The 25,782-nt window shown below is 46.4% G+C and overlaps 2 protein-coding genes across 3 annotated transcripts in view; one reads left to right on the top strand and one right to left on the bottom strand.

Annotated features, from left to right (window-relative positions):
- The window catches only part of TTC12 (tetratricopeptide repeat domain 12), a 37,869-nt gene extending 27,722 nt beyond the window's left edge, over positions 1-10,147 (top strand). Inside the window, exon 20 of the mRNA XM_088138926.1 lies at positions 4,929-10,147. Within this exon, the coding sequence (XP_087995052.1) occupies positions 4,929-4,960 (32 nt within the window). The 3' untranslated portion in view covers positions 4,961-10,147. The remainder of the gene's footprint in view (positions 1-4,928) is intronic.
- Positions 10,148-17,727: 7,580 nt separating this feature from the next.
- On the bottom strand, positions 17,728-24,880 carry DRD2 (dopamine receptor D2). 2 transcript variants are annotated; one of them, XM_007424575.2, is made up of 7 exons: positions 24,608-24,880; positions 23,235-23,344; positions 22,933-23,069; positions 21,984-22,180; positions 21,336-21,365; positions 18,645-18,951; positions 17,728-18,339 (listed from the first exon to the last, which is right to left on the bottom strand). In XM_007424575.2, exons 1-7 carry the CDS (start codon positions 24,878-24,880, stop codon positions 18,146-18,148), a joined length of 1,248 nt encoding a protein of 415 aa, XP_007424637.1. In that variant the 3' UTR covers positions 17,728-18,145. The 2 variants fall into 2 exon arrangements, with proteins under 2 accessions (XP_007424637.1, XP_007424636.1); XM_007424574.3 differs by lacking the exon at positions 21,336-21,365 and adding an exon at positions 19,971-20,057 and having other exon boundaries at positions 18,645-18,975.
- Between the last annotated feature and the right edge of the window lie 902 nt (positions 24,881-25,782).

Here is a 25,782-nt window from a genome sequence, read left to right as displayed (position 1 = left end):
CAACATTTCACAAATGAAAATGGGTAGGAGTCTTCCCGTGCCCAACTATTCCTGTGTCTGTTCAAGAATAGTAAGGGTGGACAGAGAAAGTGACTGGCCTAAGGTCATGATTGTGAGTTTCATATGGTAGAAATCTAGTCTAATGTGCTAATCCAGCCTTCCCTGACCAGCTGTGTGGAGCCTCAAATGCCCCAGATTCATTGCCAGCACGGTCAAGGAGACTGCAGTAGAGAGCAGATTTCCTTTTCATCTTAACAGGCAGGTCCCGTTCCTGTGGTTTGTTCCAACAGCTCCTTAGAGTGGTAAGAGACTTCCTGGATCAGCCCACAGCACGCATGGTCCAGCATCAGTGGCCAACAAGGGGACCGATTCCCACTGTCATTTTGCATTCTGAGCCATTTCAACCGACACCCAGCCTCAGAAGGAAGGGTCAAAGATGGAGAAATGCAGAGAAGCAATCCATGGCTGTTCTTTACCCTTTGTTGCTGCACAGCGAGCATATTAACCACAATCTCATCTTTTCAAAGCCAGTATTTTCGGCACATTTCATCAAAAGCCAGTGTTTTTAGTAAGTCCTAGCCTAGTTTTGTTAAGCAAGCCTCTTTTGAAGATAACTGCATTTCATAAAGATTCATTAGCTAGTTGTGTGTCTCTCTATTCCAAAGCTGCTCAAGTCTCAAAAAATCACGCCCAGGCCTGGCTGTGTCCTTGCATCTCTCCTTCTCTTTTCCAGTCCAGAAGCTCCTCATTAATTGAGTGTTTGCTCATTCCCTTCTTGGACTGCATTGGACTACTGCTCTCAGGTCTAAAACTTTTGATAGGTGACACACAGTCCTGTGTTGTGTATATGTGTTTGCATGCGCACAAGTGTGCAGACAGCCACAGCACTTTCTCTCTTTCTTGTGCAAGGCAGATGGCACCAGCCCTTCAGGTCAGGGGCAGCAAGATAGAGGAACCATTCCTTGTCGCAGGTGGCAGGATGACTGAATGACACTGGGGAATAGAGATTCGCTTTACGTTTCCTTGGCTTCTTCCTCCTTGACCAATTGGTCGCTTGGTTGATTATCTGCCATCAGGTTGTTGTTGACTCTTAGCGACCACATAGATAGATTTTCTCCATGAAGATCTGTCCCTAACCTGGTCCTTCAGCTCTTCCAACAGTGTCCCCATCGCTACTGTAACTGAGTCCCTCCACCTTGCTGCTGGTCGTCCTCTTTCTTCCTTCCTTTCTCCGAATAAATGCATTTTGCAAAGAAGGAACAGCTTAAGATGGGAGACGCATTTTGTTCCACTCGGTAGACTTTGGAGAACAGCACTGAGTCAAAATCCTTTTGGGCTTATCTGCATGTAGTCCAAGTGAAGCAAAACACTCTTCTGCAAACATAACGAAAGGGGCTCAGTGGGGGAGGGGGGAGCGGTCGTGCAGGTTCCAGCCTCAGTTTGACTTTAATGCTTTGGCTGCACATGGTTGTGATCTTCCAAGCCGGTCTGACTTGCACACATTCATCCCTTTAGGAAAATGGATTTAAATTCAACACTGGGCCATCACAAGAAGCTGTTGTGTTGATTCCCCTGGGAAGCAACAGATCTCGCAATCTGCAAATCACCGAGGTTGTGCATGCAACTTTTTCAGTCAGTTGTGGTCAAGTTCCATTTTGGAAGGAGGATGTATTTACTTCTTTTTCTAATAAGCAGAAAGAACATTTAAAAGTGATGCTTTCCCATTCTGGATCAAGGCAGAGACACGCAATAGCGTGTCACCCCCTTTATTTTAGCGCACAAAATGCTTTGTGGCCCTGGAAGTACATGGTCCTTACTGGGCTATTTCTTACTCGATTTGGGGACAGGGAAGAGAAGCTCCCCCCAGAAACTGTTTTGTAAATAACTTTTATATTTTCACATATAGAAGATCCTTGGTTTCTCGTTAGATCTGCTTGGACTGTATGACGGGCAAAACTCAGAACTGACACGTGCCGTTGGTCTGCAATATCACATGCATTTGTTAAGTGTCTCTGGGACATTCATCTAAATCTGTCTGCCTGAGGTTAGCAAATCCAGCACTTATTTCTGCAGAAGTTTTGTGAATCAGAAAGGGGACTTGTGTCCTGAATGTCTGATTATCAGGATGTACAAGATGGAATATTTGGTTGCTCTGCTCATCTTGGGTCTCCTAGCTGAACTCTGCTTATTTTACAAAATCACAGATTTGCCCTGTTTTCTGCCAAATGCGTCCAGGAGATTCATAGGGGCACCAAAAATTTTTAAAAAAGGACTACGTTGGATAAATACTTGATGTTTTTCCTTGTAGCGCAGTCTAACTTCTAATCACAACTTAAGGAAAGATCTCAGGCTGGCAATTGCTTTGAAAGTTGGGGCGACCCAGAGCAACTGAAGACATTCGACTTTTCTTTTTTGATTTACTGGCATAGCAGTGCCAAGATAAACTTTGCATGAGTGAGCTTACTCACGTGTTCCTGTTGCGGAACGAAGGATCTTTGGTACCTGGAAGGATGGTTGTGACATTGTGGGTTGAGTTTTTATTTGAAAGGCCTCAATTCAGTACCTTTTATCTCCACAAGAATGAACTAGCCACATGGGGGACATGTCCATGTTGGGTATTCGACATAACCATCTGTTTCAGCTGCCTCTTTTCCAGTCAATACCAATTTTCCTGGCCCCAGTTTAAAAAGCATCACTAACCGATGCCTTTCTAAAAACATTAGCATTGCTACTGAGCAACAGCTCCGGCCAAGACGGGCAAAATCTAAGGTTCATTCATGTAGAGATGTGTGATTTATTGACAAAGGGTTGGCTTTGTTTTTGTTTTTTTTACACGTTTGTCCTATTTTGCTCTGTGAAATTTGGACAGGATGCCTACCAGAGAATGGAACACCCACAATGGTCTAATCAGACTGTCTCCTGCAAGGTTTGGGAAAGCATTGAAGAGTGATTAAAGAATAATTGGCCTAGCTGACAAATAACCTTTAGTGGAAAGAATATTTGTTCTCACTCAGTGCCAAATGGTGGGAAAAATAGGACTGATTTCCTGTTCTTGCTACTAAAAGTACTGTAACCCAATCCTTGTGAGTTAATGGAAAATTAGCTTTGTCCAGCTGGTCAGCAGCTGAAAGCTTTCCTGAGGAAGTTCTACCTACCCCTTGGCTTCAGATGGAGAAGATGCAAATGAGGTTACTTTTCAGCCTGGCAGCTTGACATTCACCCTTGATGATATGGGCATTTCTTTACTGGAATGATTAGCACAACTCATCTGGTATAATTCTGGTTTAGCACCTTTTTACTATCTGACAGACTAAAGACTCCAGACTATCTTCTACTCAAGAAGAAAAGGAAGCTAATCTTCCATTAACTCACAAGGATCGTGTTACTTGAATCACTCTTCAGTGCTTTCCCAAATCTTGTAGGAGTCGTCTGTTTAGATCACGCAAGTCAATGGTTAAGCTATTCCCCCATCAGTTGAAGGAGTTGACCACCAGAACCAAGTATTTGCAGAATAAGAACCTTAAGAAAGTATTTCAGTCATTTACTGCTGATTCAGAAGAATTGGGAGAGACTATTCTACTTTGATTATCTTTTACAACTTTAATCATTTCTCACCTACTGTAGCAATCAAGGTGCCTATCCAAAGATGGAGACATTATTCCCTACAAGTACATTGTTGAGCATTTTCTCCAAGCTTCTTTGCAGTTCTGGATAGGGCCCTTTGCCTCTCCAATGCTGAGAAGCTTCTTTCAGATATCAAGGACTACAGGTTCACCTCAACTGAGCTTGATGCTAACGATTCACACTGAAGATTCACCCTCGTGCTCATTGACCCCCATTACCCTGCCTGGTGCGAATTTTGAAGAGGCCTTGAGTGCTTCTTCAGCTGGGAACATGAAATGGCCATTAGGGGTGGGTCAACATCTCACACCTTCAGATCCGGCATCACATGACTCCATAAGCACCAAGTTGCTTGGAAGGGCTCTTTCAAAAGTTCAATATGTACCCAAACTGATGTCAAGCTTCTTGTCACTCAGAAATGGAAAAGAACACATTAAATCTGTAGCCTCAGGTGAACCCTCTTCATATGCAGCAACTGCTTTTTCCTATGGCAACAAAAATGTATTCCTCCAGCCAAGAACACCTTCTCCAAGATGTTCAGTCCACCCATGGCCAATGAACTGTTCATTGGGCAACTTGAGGGGAGGCCAATCCACTCAAAGCATCTACCTACATTTGCCCAGCCCCCCCACCACCACCACACATTAAGCCGAGCAATTGGTTGTTGGTTTTCCCACCAGTAAGTGATGCTTGGAGGGAGGGGAAACCAAGCCAAGAGACTCCATCGTGCCCTTTCTTTAACTTGTCCTGCACGGAAAGAGGACCCCATCACTGCCAGCCAGGCCTTGGCAGCTTAATTTATATTGATGTGCTTTCCTGGTTCAAGGCCTGGCACATGTACCATAGCGTAGTCTCCTGGCTGTGCCCTTGGCCATGGAAATGTGCCCGTTTTCCTCTTGGGCACTCTGTCCACTGGCTCTTCAGCCTGATTGACCTGAAAGGGGCAATGTTGTAATTTTTATGGCATAGAGTTTGAGGCTTCGCTTTGATGGTGATTTTACAACAAGGTCTTAGCCAAACTTTGTTAGACAGGAGCCTGTTCAACAACAGGTGAGCATGTCAAGAATGCCTTTTTCCTTCTAAAAATGGAAACAGTCGTTCAGAAATGATGCTGTATCCAGTGTTACCTTGCTCCCGCTATCAATAAAAAGAGGAAGAAAAAGCATTACTTCCCAAGTTTGCACATCTTAGACCTTTTCAAAATTTACTGCGCAAGGATGTTTTAGTGCTGTGCTTTCTATGAATAAGTAATGATAACAAATAATTCCCAGCCTCTGAATTGAATAATCCTTCTATTTCCTTTCCAGAGTTGGGTAGAAAACCCAGAGAGAGCCTGTAGCCAAATGAAGGAGCAGTTACCCGTTGCTGCCAGGGTTTGATACGTTCCTTCGGGCCAATGCTGAAACCTCAGCGCGATCGTTCCCCTGTCGAGTGCAAGCTCTGCTCCACGTTGCCAGATCTCTGCCAAAGGGCACAGCACCAATGGGCTGAACAGTGGCCCGGAGCGCATGTCCAAGTTGAATGGATGAGCCCACTTCAGCCACCCAGCCCACCTGCGAAATGGGAATCGGAGCGACCTCTGGGGCAGGGAACCTGCGCATGGCAGAGTAATGATACAGCTGAGGAGACCTTCCAAGGTGAAGCAGGAAAAACCCTCCCTAAAAGATACTTGTTGTGTGCTGGTTGGCAATGAAGAGAGCAACGGGGCATTCAGGACGTTATTGCAAGAATTGTACTCTTCACGTTGGCCAGCGCTCTTTCCCACCTTGGGACCTGGAATTGCCACTGCCATTGGGGCAGAGCGTGGCCGTTACAGCCTGCCCTGGAGGGAGCCTTAAAAGCATCCGTTGCACCAGGGAAAATGAAACCCATGAGGGCACAGAGCGCTTAAGGTCCTGGGTCATCCACGGGTCGTCCTTGGCTCCAGTTGCGTTTCTCTTGCAACTGTAGGAAGTGTGATGGGCATTGTGAAATTTCTCTGGGTACACTGGCAATGCCAAATCAAAACGGCAGCCAGTCCGAGGCCTAAAACCTTGCCGAGAGCACCCGCTGGTGCCAACACCTAAGGGTGCGGCCTCCAGAGAAATGTAGAAGAAGGCTTTGTCTGCGGTAGTCGAATATTGCAGTTGTGGGGTTGTTTTGAGTCATTGCTCTGCACTGAAAGTAAGGCAGTAAGGAGAGACTTAGTGAAGTGGGATTTGGGGCTGAAATAAAAGATTCTTTCAAAGATCTGGCTAAGCCTTACCTTCCCCTCTGCAGTCTGTGTTAGAGTCTAAAAGCAGATGAGGTTAAGATGAGTTGGCCTTGGTGGACATGCAGAGTGCCTTTTCCTGCACACAGCGGTCATTGACATATCTGCAAAAGCTGGAAGTGGTGGTGGGAGTTTGCATGCAAATATTCAGTTACTGGTGGCATTTTGTGGATATATGTGAGAAAAAAATAAGAGGGACCGATCAGATGCTTTTATGTCAGATGGCCTGGCAACTTGAATCACTAGCTTGAAGTATTCATAAATGTTTAATTTCTGGATGACATAAGCTTTGTTCCTGAAGGGTTTGTTTCCTTATGTAATTTTAATTCCATCAGCCATTCTTTCCTCCTTCATCCCCTTCCCCACCACGAGAAGGAAAGTGTGAGAAGAGGTGCATTTCTAGGTATGTATTTCAACCCTCCCTTCTGCTTGCCCTTGCTATGCAGCAATAGAGTTGATCCTGCACATTAAGAAAACCTTGGAATTATCCAAGCTGAATGCTGTCTGATTAATAAGATTTCAGATCCAGAGTCTCACGAGATCAGAGCGCTAACACATCTTGGCCACCTTGAGGCTGCCCTGGGATGGGGTCAGAAGAGGAGGGAAATACTAATTTAACAGCAGTACAACTGTAGAAGTCTTGAGCCCGTCTCATTTACAGGCTGCGGATGGCATGAAGGCAATGCTACGGGGTAGAGTGGGAAAAATGCTGTCGGGATGTTTGTGCCATGGCTAGGGGCAAATGGGAAAAGGCGATTTTATGGTGGTGTGCATTGATCTATTGTTTCATACAATTCCTCTGTCCTTTGTGACAATTCAGCCTACAATACCCCCCAAACCTGCAGTTTTAGAAACGATTAAATACAATCTATTTCACCCACCAAGATAAAAAAGATTCTAACAGTAAAGACAGGAAGGAAAGACTGCTGAGCATGTGAAGCACTGAATTTTATTGTGGCAATTCTCCTCCCTGACATCCAGATTTGTTTGCCTTCCTAGAAGCCCCTGTATTTTATTAATGCTGTTTTTGTAAATGTGCTATTATCTCCAGGCACACAGCAAGCCTGTCTCCTGGCCGTTACAACACCTGTAAGGTGTAAAAGCCAAGGTGAAGAAGAACACAGGTTGTATCTTATGAACACGCATTCCCTGGTGTAATGGTGAAAGAGATAAGAGGGAACAAGTAAGAAAAGCTAACAGAAATAACTGCTGTATAGCCTTCCTTTTAAAAAACAGGAGAATAGTCATGAAATTTCTTAGGTTGCAAACGACCATGAATGGTGAGACAGACAGGTTGCCAAAGGTATGTCAGTTCTGTTGGCTTCGCTGTATTGGTGATCATTTGGACTGGTGATACTTGAAAGATTATCTTCAAACGAGGATACCTTCCCCAGCCTAGTGGCACTATTTCCAACTATTGCAATGACCTCTCAGGCCAGGCTCGTTGTGGTTGAGGATTCCATGGGGTTTGTGGGAATCCAGCCTCCTACATGTTTCCATAGTCTTGGGATAAGAGACATGGGTAGTGGGGATGAGGAAATACCCAGAAAGCATAGATGTACAGCAACAAAGCCCTCTGCCCAGGGTCACCATGTTGCTAGAGCCATGCTTGAATGTGCCAGCATTTCCTTACTAGCCAGATGGAAGAGCGTTCAGGTCCCTGTGTCTCCTTGAAGATACGCGGTTGCCATGTAGGGAGATGGAGTGAGACCCACAGCCAGGAAGAGGAGCAATCAGTTATACATTCCATGTAAATCAGGTAGAGAACTTAGGGGACTTCACCTTGACTGATCTTGGAAAGAAAAGCTCTGAGGGTCAGATCTCATGAGTAGCTGGATGGAAGATTACCAGGAATCTCGGTATTGGGAAGTCAACAAGACAGACTGCTTCCATACGGCTGCCAAGAAAATGACAGAGATCTGTCCTTGAAGTCACCAAGAACCAAGCTCAATTTGAAGGTGACTTCACTTCCAGGTCACCTTTCACTACCACAGTCCTAGACTTAATGGGCCAACTTGCTGACTCAGGTCATTGGCAAGTCATGGATGCTTTCTTTCCCTAGAGTTATTAGCTGCGTCAGTCTGACTTTCAGATCAGCCACTTCTTTGAGGTTGTACAACATAAGAGACGAACTCTTTCTTTTAAGCACCATCATTCCGTAACTGGCAAAAATTCCCATAATTGAAAATTAAGTGCTACATTATCACCACATTTTCCCTGATTAAAAAGCAAGTCTGTGCTGTTGGTGAATGAATTTTAATCTCTGCTTTTGCTTGATTTTTCCATCTCCAAAACCACTTCCTATGGATTAAAAAAAAAAAGTGCATATTCATTAAATGAGTGGCAGTTCATTAAAGCTGCTTGTTAATTACATGATTCATAAATTCCCCATGTTAACTAAGTGGCACATTGAAGCTGCACCAAACATCTGTGTGTCAGGTTTGAAAAGAGAGAAGCATGGGTGCTCATGGTGAGCTAAAGAACAGGGTGCAACTGTGAGTGGTTCAAAGAAACGAAGAAGCAGAGCTGATCCGAAACCCACACACCTGTTTGCCAGATGTTCTCCTCCTGTGAAATATGATGTCTGCGTCCCTACCGATTTCTTCAAATAGAATTATTTTTTTGCTAATCTGAGTTAAAGTGGAGTTCAAGCCTACCCAGGACAATGTGTGGCCTTCAGAATAGTGCAGCTCGCTCACTGGTGACCCCGGACTTATTTTTTAATGGGATTTATTCTTGAAAAGGCTGCACCATTTTGCTGCAGAAAAGAATAATGGATCGTCAGAGAAAAAAGAAATGCTATTTTTTATGTGTCTCTAAAATATAGATGCTGCTTCAGACTAAACAGATCTTAGAGACGTACTCAGAGCAGACATAACAATTTATCAATCCAAATATCAATGGAGATGGGATATTAAGAGTTTCTATAGAAGCAACCTAGTACTTATTGATCTCTGGAATATATGGAGGTCCAACCAAATGACACCAGGCTACACTGTCTTTCGAACATAAGCAGCAAACAGGCCAGCCCACAACTTGACCCTTGAGTTCGCTTATGGTCATTCCCATCACCGGCCACACCCAACACCTTAGTCAAGGTTAAAATTGGGTTTGTTAGTTTGTGGTTCAACCTAACATGGAAACCCAGCCCTTGTCTTAGCAAGTGGCACGAAGCAGAGCCAGAACTCCTATTGCAAGTGTGATGAACCCAGCAGGGGTGTTTGTTCAGCTGGGCTCAGGGTTTAGCATGTTGTGTGAACCTGCCTCTAAGCAATGGCTTGGAGGAGCTCTGATTCTGCGTCTGGACTTTGGCCCGAGTTTGCATGTCTTGGTGACCTCTTTTAATAGGTTGATTGCCGCCTAGCCTTTCTACGCAGGTGGCACTCCCTGGGGTGGTAGGGTGGTTCTTCTGCCGTATTTAGGGGCTTCCTGGAAGCAGCTGTTTGAAACAAACATCACAAGACGATGAGGCCACGGCGGACGGGTCAGGCAAAGAAGGGTTCTGTGTTTTCCCGCAACAGAGGGCAGGACACTGGCTTGTTGAAGCTGAGATCAGGGGTGGCACAGAACTGGGAAAGGCCACCCTCTCCCCAAAGCCCAGCCCTGTGTCTGTGTTTGCTCGCTCAGGGAGTGGCACTGATTGCAAAGCGATCCAAAAACTGGCTGCCCCCAGAAAGCCTGTCCAAAGCCACGGCAAAGGAACCACGGGCAGAAGAGGCATCGTCCTCCGACTTGCATCTCCCAGCTCCTCCTCTGGGTGGTCTTTCTAGCCACCTCCTCCCTGAGGCAGAAGCAAACTGGGGGGGCCAACGGAGAGAGCCGGGGACACGGCGCACGAACCCTTGCTGGGCTCGGCAGCCCGGGACTTGGCGCCAGTGCGTGGCAGAGCTGGTATTCTTTTTACTTGGGAATGTCTCCGTTGGCTTGGTTTTGAGGGCCACGCAGGCTTTGGAAGTGATGGGGGAAAGTACATTGGCCCCTGCGTGAGCCCGGCGTGTGTCTGCTCTTCAGGGTTCAAAGCTGAAAAAAGTGGCCGCTGCTGTTAAGAGCCGCTGCTTTGACGGTGCCGTTCCAGAGGACCAGTGGAATACAAGAGTCTCGGCTTTCCCCACTGGAAGGCCATTAACCAGCAGGGCGGGGGGTGTCGACCTACCCCTCCTTGGGGTGGAATACGGCAAACCTCAAGGCTTTGCTCGCATCCTTGTCAAATCGCCTTTCCAGAAATTCAGAAACGGAATAAAGCCTACCAAGATGAAATGTAAGGCTTTGCACTCCTTTTTTTTCCTAACCCTTTGCAGACGTGTGGTCCCTTCAGGCTGTGTCACCCACTGAAGATAAAGAAATCATAAAAGACACCTTTTCCTTTTTGAAGGAAAAGAAAAGGTGGAAACAAATCAGGGCTCTTGACTTTGTTTCCCATTTAAGGAATGTATTAAGCATAATTGAATAAAATGGAAGTGCAGCTCCATTTGCTCCACTCCATTTGAGGAGATGCGGCGTCAATCAATCACCCAGACTGCAGCTGAAGCTGTGAAAATATGCCACCTTCAACCCACTAATGGGATCCTCAGCCTTCATTTGTTGCAATAATTAAAGGAAAACGTTTCTGTTGCACTTGGCTCTGACAATTCCGGGACGTCTATTCCAGAGCACCCCGAGAAAAAAACAAAGCAGAAATGCAAGAGATCGCTCCGTTTCCTGGAGGTTGAGTTAATAGTAATGGTGTCAGAATAATTTGGTGTAAAGAAGAGAAGTTTTCGAAAAGAAGTTGTGGAAGGAACTCTGGAAGGAGTGTTGGCTTTCTGATCTATGGCTGGCTTGGCCAACGGTGGTTTCACTGAAATACGAGGCCGGCGTTGCTGGAGGAGGAGGAGACTCGGAGGCTTTATCGGAGCCCAAATGTTCCTTTGGGGAACCTCGACAGTTTTGTGGACTTGCAGAACAGCAATACCAGGACTGTTCTGGGAACTGTAAAACTCACCCGGCGCTCCTTTTCCGGATGGGCCGTTTTCCCTCTGCATTGCGGCTCTGAGTAAGAGGGGGGTCAGGAGAGGTTGAGAGGAGGAGGGCGCCGAGACCCCCACCCAGGATCCCTGCAGGACAGTTGCCTTCTCGCCAGAACCAGCGTGCGCCTTTTCCTCCTGAGGACCCTTCCTTCGTCTCCAGAGAGCGCAATTTCCGTGTGCGCAAAGAGGGGGACCCGGCGAGGGCGTGCAAATGGCCGTTCGTTGGAACGGTTTGGAAGGGTGCATTTTCGGCCCACCGGCTCTTTGCGTTCTTCGCCATAGAGGTTCACCAACTGCCAAAGTGACCTTTTTATTTTTCTCAGGCTTTTCCTGTCAAAGCCCTTTTATCACCTGATTTGTTTTGTTTTTGACTGCTGCCGGCCGGTTCCTCTGGGCCGCCTCTCTACACGTTCCTGCTGCATGCGGGAGATTTCCTTCTTCCCCACTTTCCTGCCTGCCCCCGACAGCAGCTCTAAAATTGTGTGCCTATCCATAATATTAATTAAAAGCTATAAAAACAAACCAGAGAGAACATTAAAATGCAATTTGATTGCAATTTAATCAGATAATCTATGCACCATTAATTATTAACCTACATGCTACATTTTAATGAAAAATTATTAATAATGATTATTTCCACTGTTCTACTACAGCAGGCTTTTGTTTCCAATGAGGTTGTTCTGCCTCACGTGAAAAACACCAAAGAAACCGAGACATTCATTGCCACAGAAGCTTTTAAAGGCCGCAGTCTCCTCTTCTGATGGATTACGTCTGCTCACGGAGACCCGGGGAAGAGATCTGTCAGCCTTCAGGATGCCTGCTCGGCGACGCCATCCCAGGCAGAAATAGAGGCCATCTGGGATCCTGCCGACTGTTTGGACTACATCTTCCATAATCCCTGGCCAACGGCTAAACTGACCGCCGCCGATGGGAGTCGTACAGGACCACAGTAACAAGAAAGGCGCTTCGGACATTCGGCAGAACACGAGGTGTCGCTTTCAGCCCAGCCTCCCTGAGCAGAGCAGGAGCATCAAAACCGTCAAGGGGGTGGCCACGACCCCACCACCCGAGCCCCCCCCCCTGCCCCTTTTGAATGTCCATCGAACAAAGAAGCTTTGGTTTGGAGTTGTTCTTTGGAACCTGCGGTTCAAACTAATTTCTGGGCTGCAAGCATCCAGACAGCCTCAGGAGGGCAGCAAAGACAGGCAGAAAACTACCTCATTGCTGGCATCTAGTGGTCCTCCAGATTGCTGCAGCTCCGACCTGGAAGAGCCACCTTCAAGCTTCTGGATAGAAAGTAGGTGCAATAAGAAGAGTTCTTTTATTCCCTAACCCCGACTTAAAGATTCTTGTTCTCTTTCCATTTTGAGACAGGTGAAAAAACAAGCAGTTTGGCAGCAGAACCCTGGAGAGGTACACCGTTTTGTAGCAGGATCTGGGATTCTTAGAGTTTAACATACCCGAAGACTGATTTGTGGATGTGTGCCGCCTTTTATGTTTATGGCTTGTGCTCACTTTAAAACACGCTCTGAAAATGCCAATATTTATTTTTTAAAAACCTTCAAGAGATGTATGTTATCCAAGCTCATTAGTTACAGAATGCAACACGTGGGTTTCCAGCTCCGTGTTCTCCTCGGTTTCCCCCTCACTGCACTTTCTGGCTTCTCGGGGGCCCATCTCTTTCCCCATTTTCTTTTTCCAAGGAAACTTCCCTGTCCTTAAGTCACACAGAGGGGAAAGAAGACCTGGAGCGTGAGGTTCACCCTCAACCTTTGGTCACATTCAAAGGACCCCGCAGAAGTCAGGAGGAGAATTCAAGGCATCTAAAGAAAGGAGCCGCAACACAGATTAGATTTAGAAGCACAGAAGCAAAGCCAGTTTGGGAACTGATAGCTCCCCCCCCCCCAATGTTATTCTTTAGAGGAACAAGAAAAGAAATGTTCCAACTAATGCCTGTGATTAATCTATCATCTTCCTGCCACTCCTCAACCTTCTGAAAAAAGCAGGCTTTCTTAATACAGTAATTGCAATCCAACACAATATAGCCCAAAACTGTCTGCGTGCAGCCTCTGCCTGAATGAAATGCTTAAAATTGTCTTAGCAACTTTGGAAAGTGTCAGATGAGCAATTTTCAAGTGCCAGGATGACTGAAGGGATCGCAGAGTAATTCAAGGCATGGGCCGTGCTGCGAGCTGAAGCTGCGTCGGAGGCGCCAATGTAGGGACGGAGTGGGCATCTTGACCTTGAGTTCCAAGGTCTAACAAAGTGCTTTGAGAGCCTCTCCATAAGCCAGGTCCCCAGTTTAAAATAGGAACATCTGTCAGATGGGGGAGGGTCCCCTCAAATATTCTAGATCAGTGTTTCTTAAACTTGGCAACCTTAAGATATGTGGACTTTAGACACGTCCACCTGTCTTAACGTTGCCACGTTTGAGAAACACTGTCCTAGGCGAAGGTGGGAGAAGACAGACTATTTATCCTGAGAATTCAGCCTGGAGGGACCTCCTGAATAAGCCGTATGATAATAGAACTGTTCAGAAAACGCCTTATGGTTAGACGGATCATGAGTTTACAGTGGAGAAGCATCATCGGAGAGCCACACAGCTGGGAAGCTCTCCTACAGTCGTCATATTAACTAAAATATTAGAAATATAAAAACGTCTTTCCTCATTGAATGGGGGAGGCCTTCAACTGACGTGTTTACATTAGCCTAACTGATCAGTTGGCTAAACATTGCAGACAAGATATTATCATCCTTCAGTGTCCCTTTCCCCATTACCACTTTGTCTGTTGTTCTTGCTTTTCTCCGAACACCATTGTCAAAATCTGGACCTTCTTAGGGCAGGGTCCTGTTTAGACAGATGTCCTTGGTGAAGCATGGCGTTCATGGATATCTTGCTTACATAAATGAAACAGAGTCATGATGTCCATAGAACAGTGTTTCTCAACCTTGGCAACTTTAAGATGGGTGGACTTCAACTCCCAGAATTCCCCTGGTTGGGGAATTCTGGGAGTTGAAGTCCACCCATCTTAAAGTTGCCAAGGTTGAGAAACACTACCATAGAAGCTAGAAAGAAAGCAAATGGTTTTATTCTATCAAGTTGGGCAAAGCAATTTTAATCTGGTCCATTGCAGACTCAACCTAGATTAGATAAATATGGCGATATCTAAGAGCACCTTTGATCCTTCTGCCACCTGTTTTTTGGGGAAGGGTTGAGGCGTAAAGTATGAATGACCAGCAGCAGGCTAATCATTGTACGGTGTTGGAAAGGGCTACAGCGATCAGATAGCCTTTTGTAGAGGGCCGCTAACAGGATTACATGTGAGCCAAAAGATTAATTCTTTCCACAAACTCCAGAAAATGGCAAATCCCTTCCTGTCCGGAAACTGGAAATGCCAAATTTGTGGAGGGCCGAAGAGGTAGACAAAAACACCTTGTTCTTACCAGCTGTCTGGTTCAGGTTTTGTTTTAATCCAAATAAATTCGCTCCACCCTACAAATCCATTCGCCATCCTCTTAATTAAGAGATTCAAGCACCATGAATGTCAACGCGCTTTGCAGTCTTTTTGGAATAAAAGCAAAGGAAAACCTCCCCGCCCTGCCTGCCTCCAGGGTTCACTGAATTGGTTCAAGAGAGAGAAATGTCAGCCAAGGGGCAGAGATGATGATTAGGGCTTCAGAGCCGACAGGAAAAAGGCAGAAACATTTGGCCACCGTACACATTACAAAACTGTAGCTCCCAGTCAAGCCAGACTGTTGGCCTTCTCATTTTACTTTTTTGAGCAGGGTTTTTGCCAGCAGATGGTTCTGGAAAACTTCCCCAGTTCTCTGAGTGGTGTGCATGCTATTCTCAAAACTCTCCAAAAATCTTACGTGTAGAGCTTCCAATAATTCACAAGGGAAAGAGGGATGTGTTTACAACATCCCCAAATTCGCCACAGGACCCCGTCTCTAGCTTTGCTCTGGAAAAAGAATCAAAAGTGGGCCAGACCAGAGAAAGGTTTGAGTTTCTGTGGTTGCATTCACAGAAAGCACTTAATTCTTGGTTACCAAATTAACGTAATTCCTGGGTTTGTACAATACACTGAATTATAGGCCGGCCAATCAGCCTGGATTTGCACCTCAGCTAAGCCTTGGTGTGAGTACTGTTTGGACCTGGTTAAGCCTGTTGTGGTCATCTTCCCGTAACAGACTGAGCTACTAACCCAATCAAATCTCCTTGCTGGTGGTTTCGGCAGCACACAATCACACTAACCAGGTCAAAACCAAACATTTTGGAGAAAATGCAGAGTCCTCACCCATGCATCCAGGAAATGGTGGAGTTCTTGCAGCAGGAATGTCATGGCAAAGCTTTGCAGGATCTCCAGCCCTTCCCATTGTCCAGGTGCAGGCAGAGGGCATGGCTTCCCTGCTGCACTGAGCCAGGATTTGAGAGGTGTGTTCTTGGTGACCATCTCAGTCCCATGTTCTGTAAGGTGGCTTTGGGAGCGCTTGTTCCATTCACCCTTTTTCTTGGGAAATGTAAGTGATCCCACAACACAAATGATTGGGTGGAGGTGGTTTGACTCTGGGCACTCCTGAGCCTTTTGCATTTGAAGATAACAACCTGGGATATAACTGACAGGATCAAACAAACCATATCTTGTGGCTGCGCTACGAGACGCTGATGCAGTGAAGTGTAAGGGAGGAACAGTCAGTGCAAAGAGGCTGTGAAGGTGGAAGGCCACGCAGGAGAGACAGTCATCTGAGAGAAGCCAAGCGAAGGTTGGATTCCAAAGGGGAGCCTCTTCGTTAGAGGAGAACCTGGAAGAGCAAGAGGGTTGCGCAACAGCCTTGACGTTCACTCCCCCCAAGAGCACCCGAGAGGGCCACGGCTAGACTCCGCTCTTATTCACCCCCCAGGTTCATGAACAAAATCCCAGAGAAACCCGTTTCCATGTCATTTTATTAATTGGCTTGTACAGTTCTGCAGCATCTTACAAAAATACTGTGAATTGGGTGGAGGGTAACAATTACAGCGTTGGTCACAGATGAGCTGACCATTCCCGCTGATGACTTGATGATGTTTTTTTTTCCTAGACGGAGGGGTTGAAAAGATTTCAGCAGTAAATGGCTTTCCCCCCACCCCGTCCAGCGCCACCTTGACCAGAGGTCACGTGGCATTACTCGTTCCTTCCTGTCAGTGACAATTTTGTAGGAAAAAAGGTAAGAAGTCTAAGGAGACCTGGCTATCACATGAGCATACGAGATAGAAATATGAGAAATAAAGATCTATATGGATTTTCCCTAAGAAATTGCCAGTAGTAGAAGGATATCAATACTTTTTAAAATTTAATGGAAGATCTGGGGGAGAAAAAAAACCAAAACAAATCTCCTGTTACTTAGATTTTTCTGCCCTGAAGAAATGAGTCTCAGTTCTTCCTGAAAAACTTCCTGAAAACACAAAGGCCCAGATGTTCTGCTCTAAGGGAAATACAATCTTGACAGAACTGAAGTAAGCACGCCAGACAAAAAAAATTCCATCAAAATAACCTTTCAGATGCATGTGCTGACTTGCAAAGTTGCAACACACTGGGAGCAAAACAGAAGTAACCCTTCTGAAATGCATCAGTGCATCACTTCCCCAACATGTGAGCTCCCCAAGCAGTGCACAGATGATGCAAGCGAGATCTTTCCTGACCGTTCAAGAAATGCAGGGTACGTTATTCCATTGGGCAGCGAGTCTCCTCATCTGAGTCCACCCCTTCTATTCTTCCTTCCTACAAATTCCCTGGGGCCAAAAAGAAAAAAAGAAAAGAAAAAGAAAATCCAAGATAATCCAGAAGAAAGGCTGCCGTATCTGGCTTGCAAAAAAATCAGAAAACTCTTTATTGTCATCTAGGGATTTTTAAAGCCCAGATAAGGCCAGCCTAACTCAGGAGAGAAAAGGCTGCCCCGTGGAGCCCTCGGGGTTCTCTGAGCTTGTCTGTTTTCTTGCAAACGTTTGGTTACCCAGCTAGGTCACATCTTCAGTGCACAGCTCAGAGAACCCCAAGGACTCCACAGTTCAACCCTGAGCTACACATATTCTCCTCTAAAGACTGCCCCATCCTTTGAGTCCCTTGCAATCATAGAGGATTCAAAAGGTGGCTTGTTGTCTAATCCAACTGCCTTTCTGTTAAAGACCCAATATCTCCTTCTGTGACTAGAAATAACTTTCTGGGAATTTCAGGCAGAGAATTTTCTTCTCCATTTTCCCACTCGTTCTTTTAAATCAATGGGGGTTTAACTTGGGGTTACCATGGGATCTTCTGCAGGTATGCGAACCACATATTCTACCCTGGAGCTTTGTTGAGATTTCTCCAGACATTAATCCCCTTTTAAGGGCCTGACAAGTGCCTTATATTCCATAACTTTCCATCCCCCCCCCACCCCCCCATCTACTCTGATTTGTTCCCAACTTTACTAGATTCACTCCTGGAATCAGAGAAGTTGCTGTCAACCACATATGCTGGTGTATGTGAGCAGAGATGGCTTTTTAATTACAATGCATACCATGCAAGACAAGATTGATTGATTGTTTGATTGATTTTCACTTTTTTGGCTTGGGCTTCTGCTCAGTTCATTTATTTATTTGTATATACATCATATAACAAGCATCTCCCTCTCCACTCTGCCCTGAGATTGCATTCTCTTGCATCCTCCTCCCCTTACATTCACACGTCTGGTGGCGGGCGATGGCGTTTCGACTACTCCAAGCCTGGACAGCAGCTGCATGACTTGGCCTTGGCGGCTTGATAGAAACCACAGTGTCAGCGAAGTCTGAAGGCGATGTCAGTGGACACGATTCCAGGAAAGTGTCCACTTTTCTCCTCGAAGAGGGAGCCTTCCTCCTATTGCAAAGCAGGCGAGAATGGGTGCATCTTTGGTGAGAAATGAATCAGAGCAGCAAGGCATGAGCAAGTCACAATGGCTCCTCCTTGGGTTCAGCGAAAATTGGTGACTAATACCCGGGAGACCTTATTGACCCCGTGCAGCTGTTAGTGGTGATACTTCGCTTGTTTGCTTTCTCCTTTTAGCAGAGTGCAAAGGTTGCATTTGAAACAAACTCTCCTGTCTGACTCTCCCGGAGTTTGAATGTTACCTTGAGAGCGAGGCAGCCTTGGACCATGACACCTGTTGTACCCCAGTTGTAAAAGCATATTGGCGTGGCACTCTCACACTGGGTGCTCCAACACAGAGCCTTAATCTGGCCAGCTGATTCATACATCGGATCCTCATGGAGGTGTTAGCAGTGAAGGATCTTCATAAAGGCCTTCCGGAACTCAATGTTGAAGGTGGTGTAAATAATGGGATTGACGGCACTGTTCACGTATCCAAGCCACGTGAAGGCGCTATACATGACTTGTGGGATATTACAGTTGCAGTGCATATTCAGAATGTGGGTGATGAAGAAAGGAAGCCAACAGATGATGAAAACACCTGCAGAAGGACCAAGAAAAGGAGCCACGTTAGCAGGGCAACAATTGAACGCATCTCCCGGTATAGCTCATCTCTACAGAAATCACAGCCCCGAGAGGCAGCAAGACCGCTGGCTTTTGATGGGAATGGGCACATTGGTTGAAAAAATATCCCATGTAGCAACTAGCAAAGAAGTTATTTGTTTTATGTTATAGAATAAGAAGCTCTTCCTCCTCCCTGCCCTAGATTTTTAATTTTCCAGTCTATAAATCCAGTGGAATGCTGAGGCTGCACCTTCCACAGCGGACGTTCAGCCAAATTCTTACCAAGCACAATGGCAAGCATCTGGGTGGCTTTCTTTTCCTTCTGTTGTGAAAATTTCCTTCTGCTCATAGTTTTGAGGGATGTTCTGGTCTTGCCATTGGGCATCGTCTGCGTCTCAAAGAACCTGGCTCTCTTGGAATTGTCTATGGTGTGCCCGTTCTTCTGCATGTCGAGGGGGCTGTTTTCAGGGGACTGTGGAGTTAAATTGGCACAGGGGTTGGAAGCAGCTGGCTCAGCTGGTTCCTTGTCACTTGGCAGAGGTGGCTGAATGTTGTTCTTTGGTGGGCTGGTACTGGTGGCCATCTCCATCTCTTCCATGTGGTCCACTGCCTCCTGCATGATGATCAGATACACTGGGTGGTTTAATAAAACAAATATTTAGACAAGGAAAAGAAAAATGCCTCAATATGTACAGTGGGGAGTGAGAAAATCTTCAAATAATCCACAGAGCTGCAAATCCATTTTACCAAGATTCAAAGTGGCACATGGCTATTAGGAATCTCTGTGGAAATGTGGCAGCAAAACAGTGCCATCTCAATGGGCCTTCTTTGAAAGTGCTTCTGGGAGCATGCCAATCCAGGAGGGTGGCACCAGGTCAAACCCTGCTGGAAGCTCCATCACAGCAACAGCAGTGAGGGTCTGTCCCTTCTGGAATTAAAAAGATTAGTAGCAGAATTGGAAAACTTTTGAACCACTTGGAGATATTTCTGTGGCTTTTCCTCCCTGATTTTTGGGGGACCAAAATAAACAAATTTAGAGAAGTCAGTTTGCTCTGGGCTCAGGCAGAAAAGGAGATTGAACGCAACACAACAGTCTGAGCTTTGGGGTAATATCAGTGTTTCTCAACCTTGGCAACTTTAAGATGCGTGGATTTCAACTCCCAGCATTCCCCAGCCAGCATGCTGGCTGGGGAATGCTGGGAGTTGAAGTCCACGCATCTTAAAGTTGCCAAGGTTGAGAAACTCTGCTCAATATGAATGGAAGAAAGCCATCACAGGACTACCAAAAAGAGCAGGAAGAAAGGTGGACCATCTCCTTTCCTGTATTGGGCTCCTGAAAGGCAAACAGGCTTTGGGGAATGTAGGGGAACCACCCAAGTTTATTGGTGGGAAAGAATTGAGCTTTGTCGTGGGGCTGATGGCAATATCCAGCTCGTACAGTACATTTAGAAGGATATGCTTTTTCTCTTGAAGCACTTTTTAAAGTTGTGTATAAAAATGTATATGGGGGCCAGCTTCCATTCTGTGGTTGTGTGTCAAGGCTGTCATAAAACCTTCAAAGCCAAGTGTGCATTTGCTTAGACCTGGGGGCTCGGCCCTGACACTCACCACTTTGCCCTTGTGCACCGGGAAGCTCCCGTTGCTTTTCACCATAAGTGTGCAGAGTCTGATGTCTCCTGGATGGGTACATGTCTCCTGAAGAAGGGAGAGGAGGAAAGAAGAGAAGGATGGTTGGCATAAGGCAGAAAAGATTCCAAGAGAATATTTTTTTAACTAATAATTATAATTATTATTATTGTAAGAGGATATTCTTATAACTAAGAGAGCCAGTTTGGTCCAGTGGTGAAGGCATTGGGGAAAATAGGAGGAGGAAGGAGTATGAGGTATGTTCGCCACCTTGAGTTATTTACAAAAAGTAATAAAGACGGGATAAAACGTCTTAAAAAAAAAATTATCCAAAGAGTAGAGCCAGGGAGAAGGATCTAGAGACCAGGCCCTGAACAGGGAAGAGCTCCATCCCCCCCACAAGGGAGAAACAGCTTCTCTGTACTTCATCCTGGGTGAAATGGACTTAGAAATAACTGCTGAGCCGTACCTTTGGTAATATTAGGGTTTCTTCAAAGCAAATGCTGCCCCAAGGAGCTTTCAGAGTTTGGCTAAGCAGCAAGACCAGCATTTGGGTTGAGCCACCCAAGATTAGCCATCTTAATGTGGAAGAGAGAGTGACAGGTTGCACTGACTCTTTCCTAGCCATTGGCACCACTGGTCTTAGGCGGCCACGGCAATGGAGTTTTGCGTGGACGTTCGCTGGCTTCTGGTTTGAGTTTGGGACACTTTGGCAAACTGCCTTTGCTGGTCCCACTGACATCATCAGTGAGACCACCTTAATTTTACTAGCCCCATCCCTAACACACAGCACTTGGTGCTTTCCCTGTGGCAGCCCGGGACAGAGGCACCCATGGCAGAAACGGTGGTGGTACCCATCCCATCTCCCCGGGATGCCATCATCATTACTGGTGGTGACATGTTGCTGGTGCCATCCGGTTGAAGTCCCTGGCTGGCTGGCTGGCTGGCTGGGTGGGTCTAGTTTGGCCCACAGTGACCCTGCTGCTCCTGCTGCCACGCTGAGCTTTTTCTACCCATGTGCGGCTTTCGTAGCCCAGCCTCGCTCAGCAAGACCTGATGCTGAAGCGCTGCTTGAGCTACAGGGCCTTTGATCCATGGGAGCCCCAGACCCAGGGAGGCCTTGAGCTGAGTGAGCACAGGAGGAGAAGCTGGGTTTGGGCGAATCTAGGGCTTCCTCTCAGCCACCAAATAGCCCCCAGAAATGTGGTGATTGCTGTTTTTGTTATTTACATTTAGCCTGCAGATAGAAGGAACATGCCTGAAATTTTCTCAAGAGCCATTTGGGCACGATAAGTGATATTTATTTATGATATTTAATAATGATGAAGGATTAGTCCATTAATCCACGTCTATTTCTCTGCCTCTATTCTTTGCCTTCTATATATTTATGCCTATGAAAGACTAAGCTGTCCCCTGGATGGTTCTTCTGCCTGGGTTCACCTGACCCTCATTACCTGAACCAACCCACGTTCTGGGCTCACACAGTACAGTGAGTCATCACTTAACCAAATGGGCTGGTTTCACATACCACACTTACACACACACATACACACACCCCTGACTAAGATTAAGCTAACTAAGTTTTGCAAGTTTAAACTTGATCTTTAAACTGACTTGAGGGTCTTCTGCGTGGACAGAACTGATATGTCACTGGGCTATTCTTCCTGCCTGTTTTCTTAACTCTTCTAATTCCACATGGATTTATAACACTATGCACGCATACACACTACCCACACACATACACCCAGACATTTTTTCCCTCCAGAGATAAGAAGACTAATCAGTCTGGCAAAGCACCCCATTAATTCTGGGGCCAATATTTCCAAGAATGGCAGTGTTGCTGTACGCTGGAGAAACATCTCCTGCAGCCACCTTTGCATGGAACACCATTGACTTGGGAAGGAACATGAGGAGTGGAGAAGTCTTAGGGTGAAAAACCTTACTGGAGAAGCGGGGGAGAAAAGATGGAGATCGTGAAGAGAGAGCTGGGGTTACCTTCAACGGGGCCCGCGCGTCTGTGTCCAGGCCCACGTGGCTGGCGATGCGCTTGGTGTTGACCCGTTTTCTGCGTTTCCGCAACACTATATATATCTGCACGTACACCAGCAGGGTGACAATGAAAGGAACGTAGAAGGAGACGATAGAAGAATACACAACAAAGGCAGGGTTGGCAATGATACACTCATTCTTGTCTGGAAGACACAAGAGAGGACAGGAATGTTGCCCCAGCCATTAGGAGCTGCGGTCAGCTTGGGTGTTCAGAGAGCTGTGGGCGCAAGAAGGGCAGCAGAGGCTCCTCTGGGGCTGGGATCCCATCTTCACCCTTCGTTCTGAGGAACAGAAGTTCAAGGATGAGATTTTCCACTTGAGGGATAGAACTGGTGAATGGCCATGGCTCTTACTCAGACTTCAATAGAGAGCCATGGTGAATTGGGGGGAAAACTTCCCCCTCCCCACAAACATGGCTCATTTTAAGGGGTGGCAAGATGGTCCAGGTTTTGAGCCTTACAGCACAGTCACCTTCATGGATGGACAGGGGATCGGGTCCCTTCCCCCCTCCCCATCCTTACAAAACTCCACTGAAATCAACCAAAGGTAAACCTACAAGAAGTGTATCTGAGACTGGATCAAGCTGTTTAAAAGCATTTCCAACTTGAGAGGGTGAGAGCAAGTGGTGGAACGAGGGGCCTGGCACAGGAGGCCAGGGGGTGCAGCTGGGACAGCTGGGGCGACCAAAAGACTCAGCGGAACTATTGATCACCCTGGCAAGGTGCCTTGATTTCTCCTTGCTCTGCTTTGCTCTGCGTGTCTGTGGGTTTCCCTCTGTACATCTTCCCTTTACTCTGATCAGCGAGAAAACTCTGCGATACCCAGGACAGAGAGAGCATGCTGGTGCCCGAGGACTTTAATCCAGCCTGGCAACGTATCTTGCTCTCCTGCATACCTGTGTTGTTTAGCCCAAACATCAGCGGGCAGGAGATGGCGAAGGAGAGGATCCACACCACGGCGATCATCACGGTGACTCTGCGCTTGGAGCTGTAGCGGGTGTTGTACAGCATGGGCATGGCCACGGCGGTGTATCTGTTGCGAAGGACACACCAAAAGGGACAGGGCTAGAACCTCCCAGCTCTTGAAGCAAGCGAGAGAGAAGAAATTGTGCGGGGATTTGGGCCCAGAGGTGACAAAGAGAAAATGAGCGGGGGAGCTGGAAGGCTTGGCCTGGCAGACCCAGAGAGAGCCCCTTACCTGTCAATGCTGATGGCGCAGAGGTTAAGGATGCTCGCTGTGCACATCATCACATCCAGGGTGACAAAGATGTCGCAGTGGATGCGGCTGAATCGCCACTCACCGACCACCTGGAGAGAGAGGAGAAATGAACGAGGAGCATCCTCAGCCCAAGGATCGGGGGGGGGGTCTGGGCAGCCCATCATTAGGGATCAGAAGGTCCCTTTTCTCTCCTGAAGATTCTTCTCAGTAAAGGAGTGTCTGCATTTATATTCATTATAGGGATAAACAGGTATCTGAATCTTTAGATGTTCCTCCAGTATGACTCTTGAAGACATGCACAGAGTGAAAATCTTCACAAAAAGGCAATGTCCTACATAGTCTCTGGAACCCAACCAAAGGGAAAGAAAAATGTAATTAGTGCGAAGCCAACTGAAACAAGGCAATCTGCAGTATTAGGGAGAGGAGCAACATGGAATCAGAGCTTTCCAAGGGTAGGGATTTCCATCTCGCTTGCTTACCAACCTCCCCAGATGGTAGAAGTGGAACAAAATCAGATTCTGCCTCCGCCCCACAAGTCAATGGCTTAAGGCCTCAGACGTGATAATCACCTGGATTGATAAAGACACGCTGATTCTTGGGTTCCGGAGCAACCTAGGCCATTTTTAAAAACTGGTGATATCTTCCTGGCAATGTAATCAAAGACAATTTTGATGCTAGGTGATGTGGTGGGGGAAGCCCGGTCTTTTGAAATGCAAGGAAAGGAGAGCATTAACTGCTTGTGGCGTGGACTTGATGGTTTCTCTCTCTTTCTCAAATATGCATTCCTGATCACATATGATCATAATGCCTCATGATTACAACAAAACATGCACGCATTTTCCAGACATGGAACAAGGATTGTTAGAAATGCACAGCCCTCCGTGGAGTACTTGTAAGGGGGCTTGGGGTATGGATGCTTTATTAGTCTCAGCAGGTGGAGGCACCCGCGCAACCTTGGAATCTAAACAGGGTTAGCGTTTGGAAGACTGACTACCAGGGAAATCCCAGGGCTGCATGCTAGACTGGGAAGCCAAAAAAAATAGCAGCAGTGAGCCACTTTTGTGTCTCTGCCAAGAAAAGTGCACGTTGTTTCCCTGAGTTCACCAGGAAACCTGACCTCCGGGAGCGATACTTTCTCTTTCAGGGAGAACTCCCACGGGTGCAGGCTCGCAATTTAACTCAAAGCCGCAGAGAGACATTTTACGTCACCCTGACATTTATCCTGCTTGCCCACATTTTCTCTCAGCTGTTTCCTGCTCTGAAAGGCACCTGAATGGAATTCCTGCAATGAACGGCTGCAAGGCCTCCAGTTGACCTGAGGTTGCAACAGGCTAGAGTCGTGGCGCCCTTACCTCCAGGTAGACCACCCACGGCATCACCAGCGTAGCCACGAGCAGGTCGGCCACGGCAAGGCTGACTATCAGGTAGTTGGTGGTGGTCTGCAGAGCCTTCTCCTTGGACACGGCCATGCAGACCAGCACGTTGCCAAAGACGATGACAAAGATCAGGAGGGTGAGCAGCATGGCATAGTAGTTGTAGTGGGTGGGCTTCTGCTCCAGGCTGGAGCCATTGAAGGTCCTGTTTTCATAGCCGTCGTCATACCAGGAAATATTTGGGAGATCCATGGAGAAGAAGAACCCTCGGTTTGGACACCTGCGTGCGACAAAATAATAAGTCAAAGTGTGTTTGGCAAGTGGGAAGGGTTCCATTCAAGACCCAGCGCAGCCCCCACCTTTCTAAGGGCACGAAGATTCCAAAGTGTAATTAGTATGTATAATAATAATAATAATAATAATAATAATAATAATAATAATGCCAAAATTGAATCAAATTAACAAGGAGACTGGCTACAATAGTGAAGAATATTAACAAAGCTGTCAAAATTATGCCAACTGAAACACTGACTGAAACGGACCAGCTGATGTATGCCACAGCCTATGTAACTACTGAAGAATCGAAGAAAGGAAGTTATTGAGAAAGGAAAATCTAAATGGAAAATTCACTTGGAATTGAAGATAAAGAAAATGGATTCGAGCAATTTGAAGAATTCAAGGCAAGGAAATCTGAAGAATAAGAAAATCAAAACCAGCCTGTGTGTGAAGTACAACTTGGAGAGTAAAGGAATCGCAGAGGTTCTGGAACAATTGAAACGAAGAGTCGGGGCTATTGCAGAGAAGATCAAGCAGCACGACAATTGAATAATCCAATTCAAGCAGAATTCGCAGCTTAGAGCACATCAGCACCAATTCTATAAAACTCTTGAAAATAGGAAACAGCTGACAATAAATAATGAAAAGCCTGGTGAAGAAAAACCCAAAAATCTTGGAAAAGTTTGTGGGAAAACAACAGGAGTCACAATAGGAATGCAAAATGAAAATGCAGTGAAAGTACTTAGCATGGAAGATATTAAGGATAACCGAGGAAACAGTACGAAAGCAATCGGAGAAAGTCAAAAACTGGAGTCTTCCTGGACCAGATCCACTCCATGGATTCTGGCTAAAATCACTGATGAGTCTACATTTGAGTT

The sequence above is a fragment of the Python bivittatus genome, unplaced genomic scaffold (assembly GCF_059951505.1).
Source record: "Python bivittatus isolate LINGU-HERP-01145 unplaced genomic scaffold, Pbiv_v1 ctg000320_np1212, whole genome shotgun sequence".
NCBI classification, from domain to species: Eukaryota; Metazoa; Chordata; class Lepidosauria; order Squamata; family Pythonidae; genus Python; species Python bivittatus.
The sequence above is the reverse complement of the archived record's forward strand: the minus strand, read 5'-3'. Positions and strand labels throughout refer to the sequence as shown.

What these genes read in the sequence shown, in the direction of transcription:
- DRD2 (XM_007424574.3), bottom strand. Translation starts at nt 24,880, where the DNA reads ATGGATCTCCCAAATATTTCCTGGTATGACGACGGCTATGAAAACAGG. An exon ending in TGCGCCATCAGCATTGACAG is followed by an intron (nt 23,070 to 23,234) that starts GTAAGGGGCTCT and finishes CCTTCGCAACAG; the next exon opens with ATACACCGCCGTGGCCATGC. An exon ending in GATGCTTGCCATTGTGCTTG is followed by an intron (nt 18,340 to 18,644) that starts GTAAGAATTTGG and finishes GTCCTTCTGCAG; the next exon opens with GTGTTTTCATCATCTGTTGG.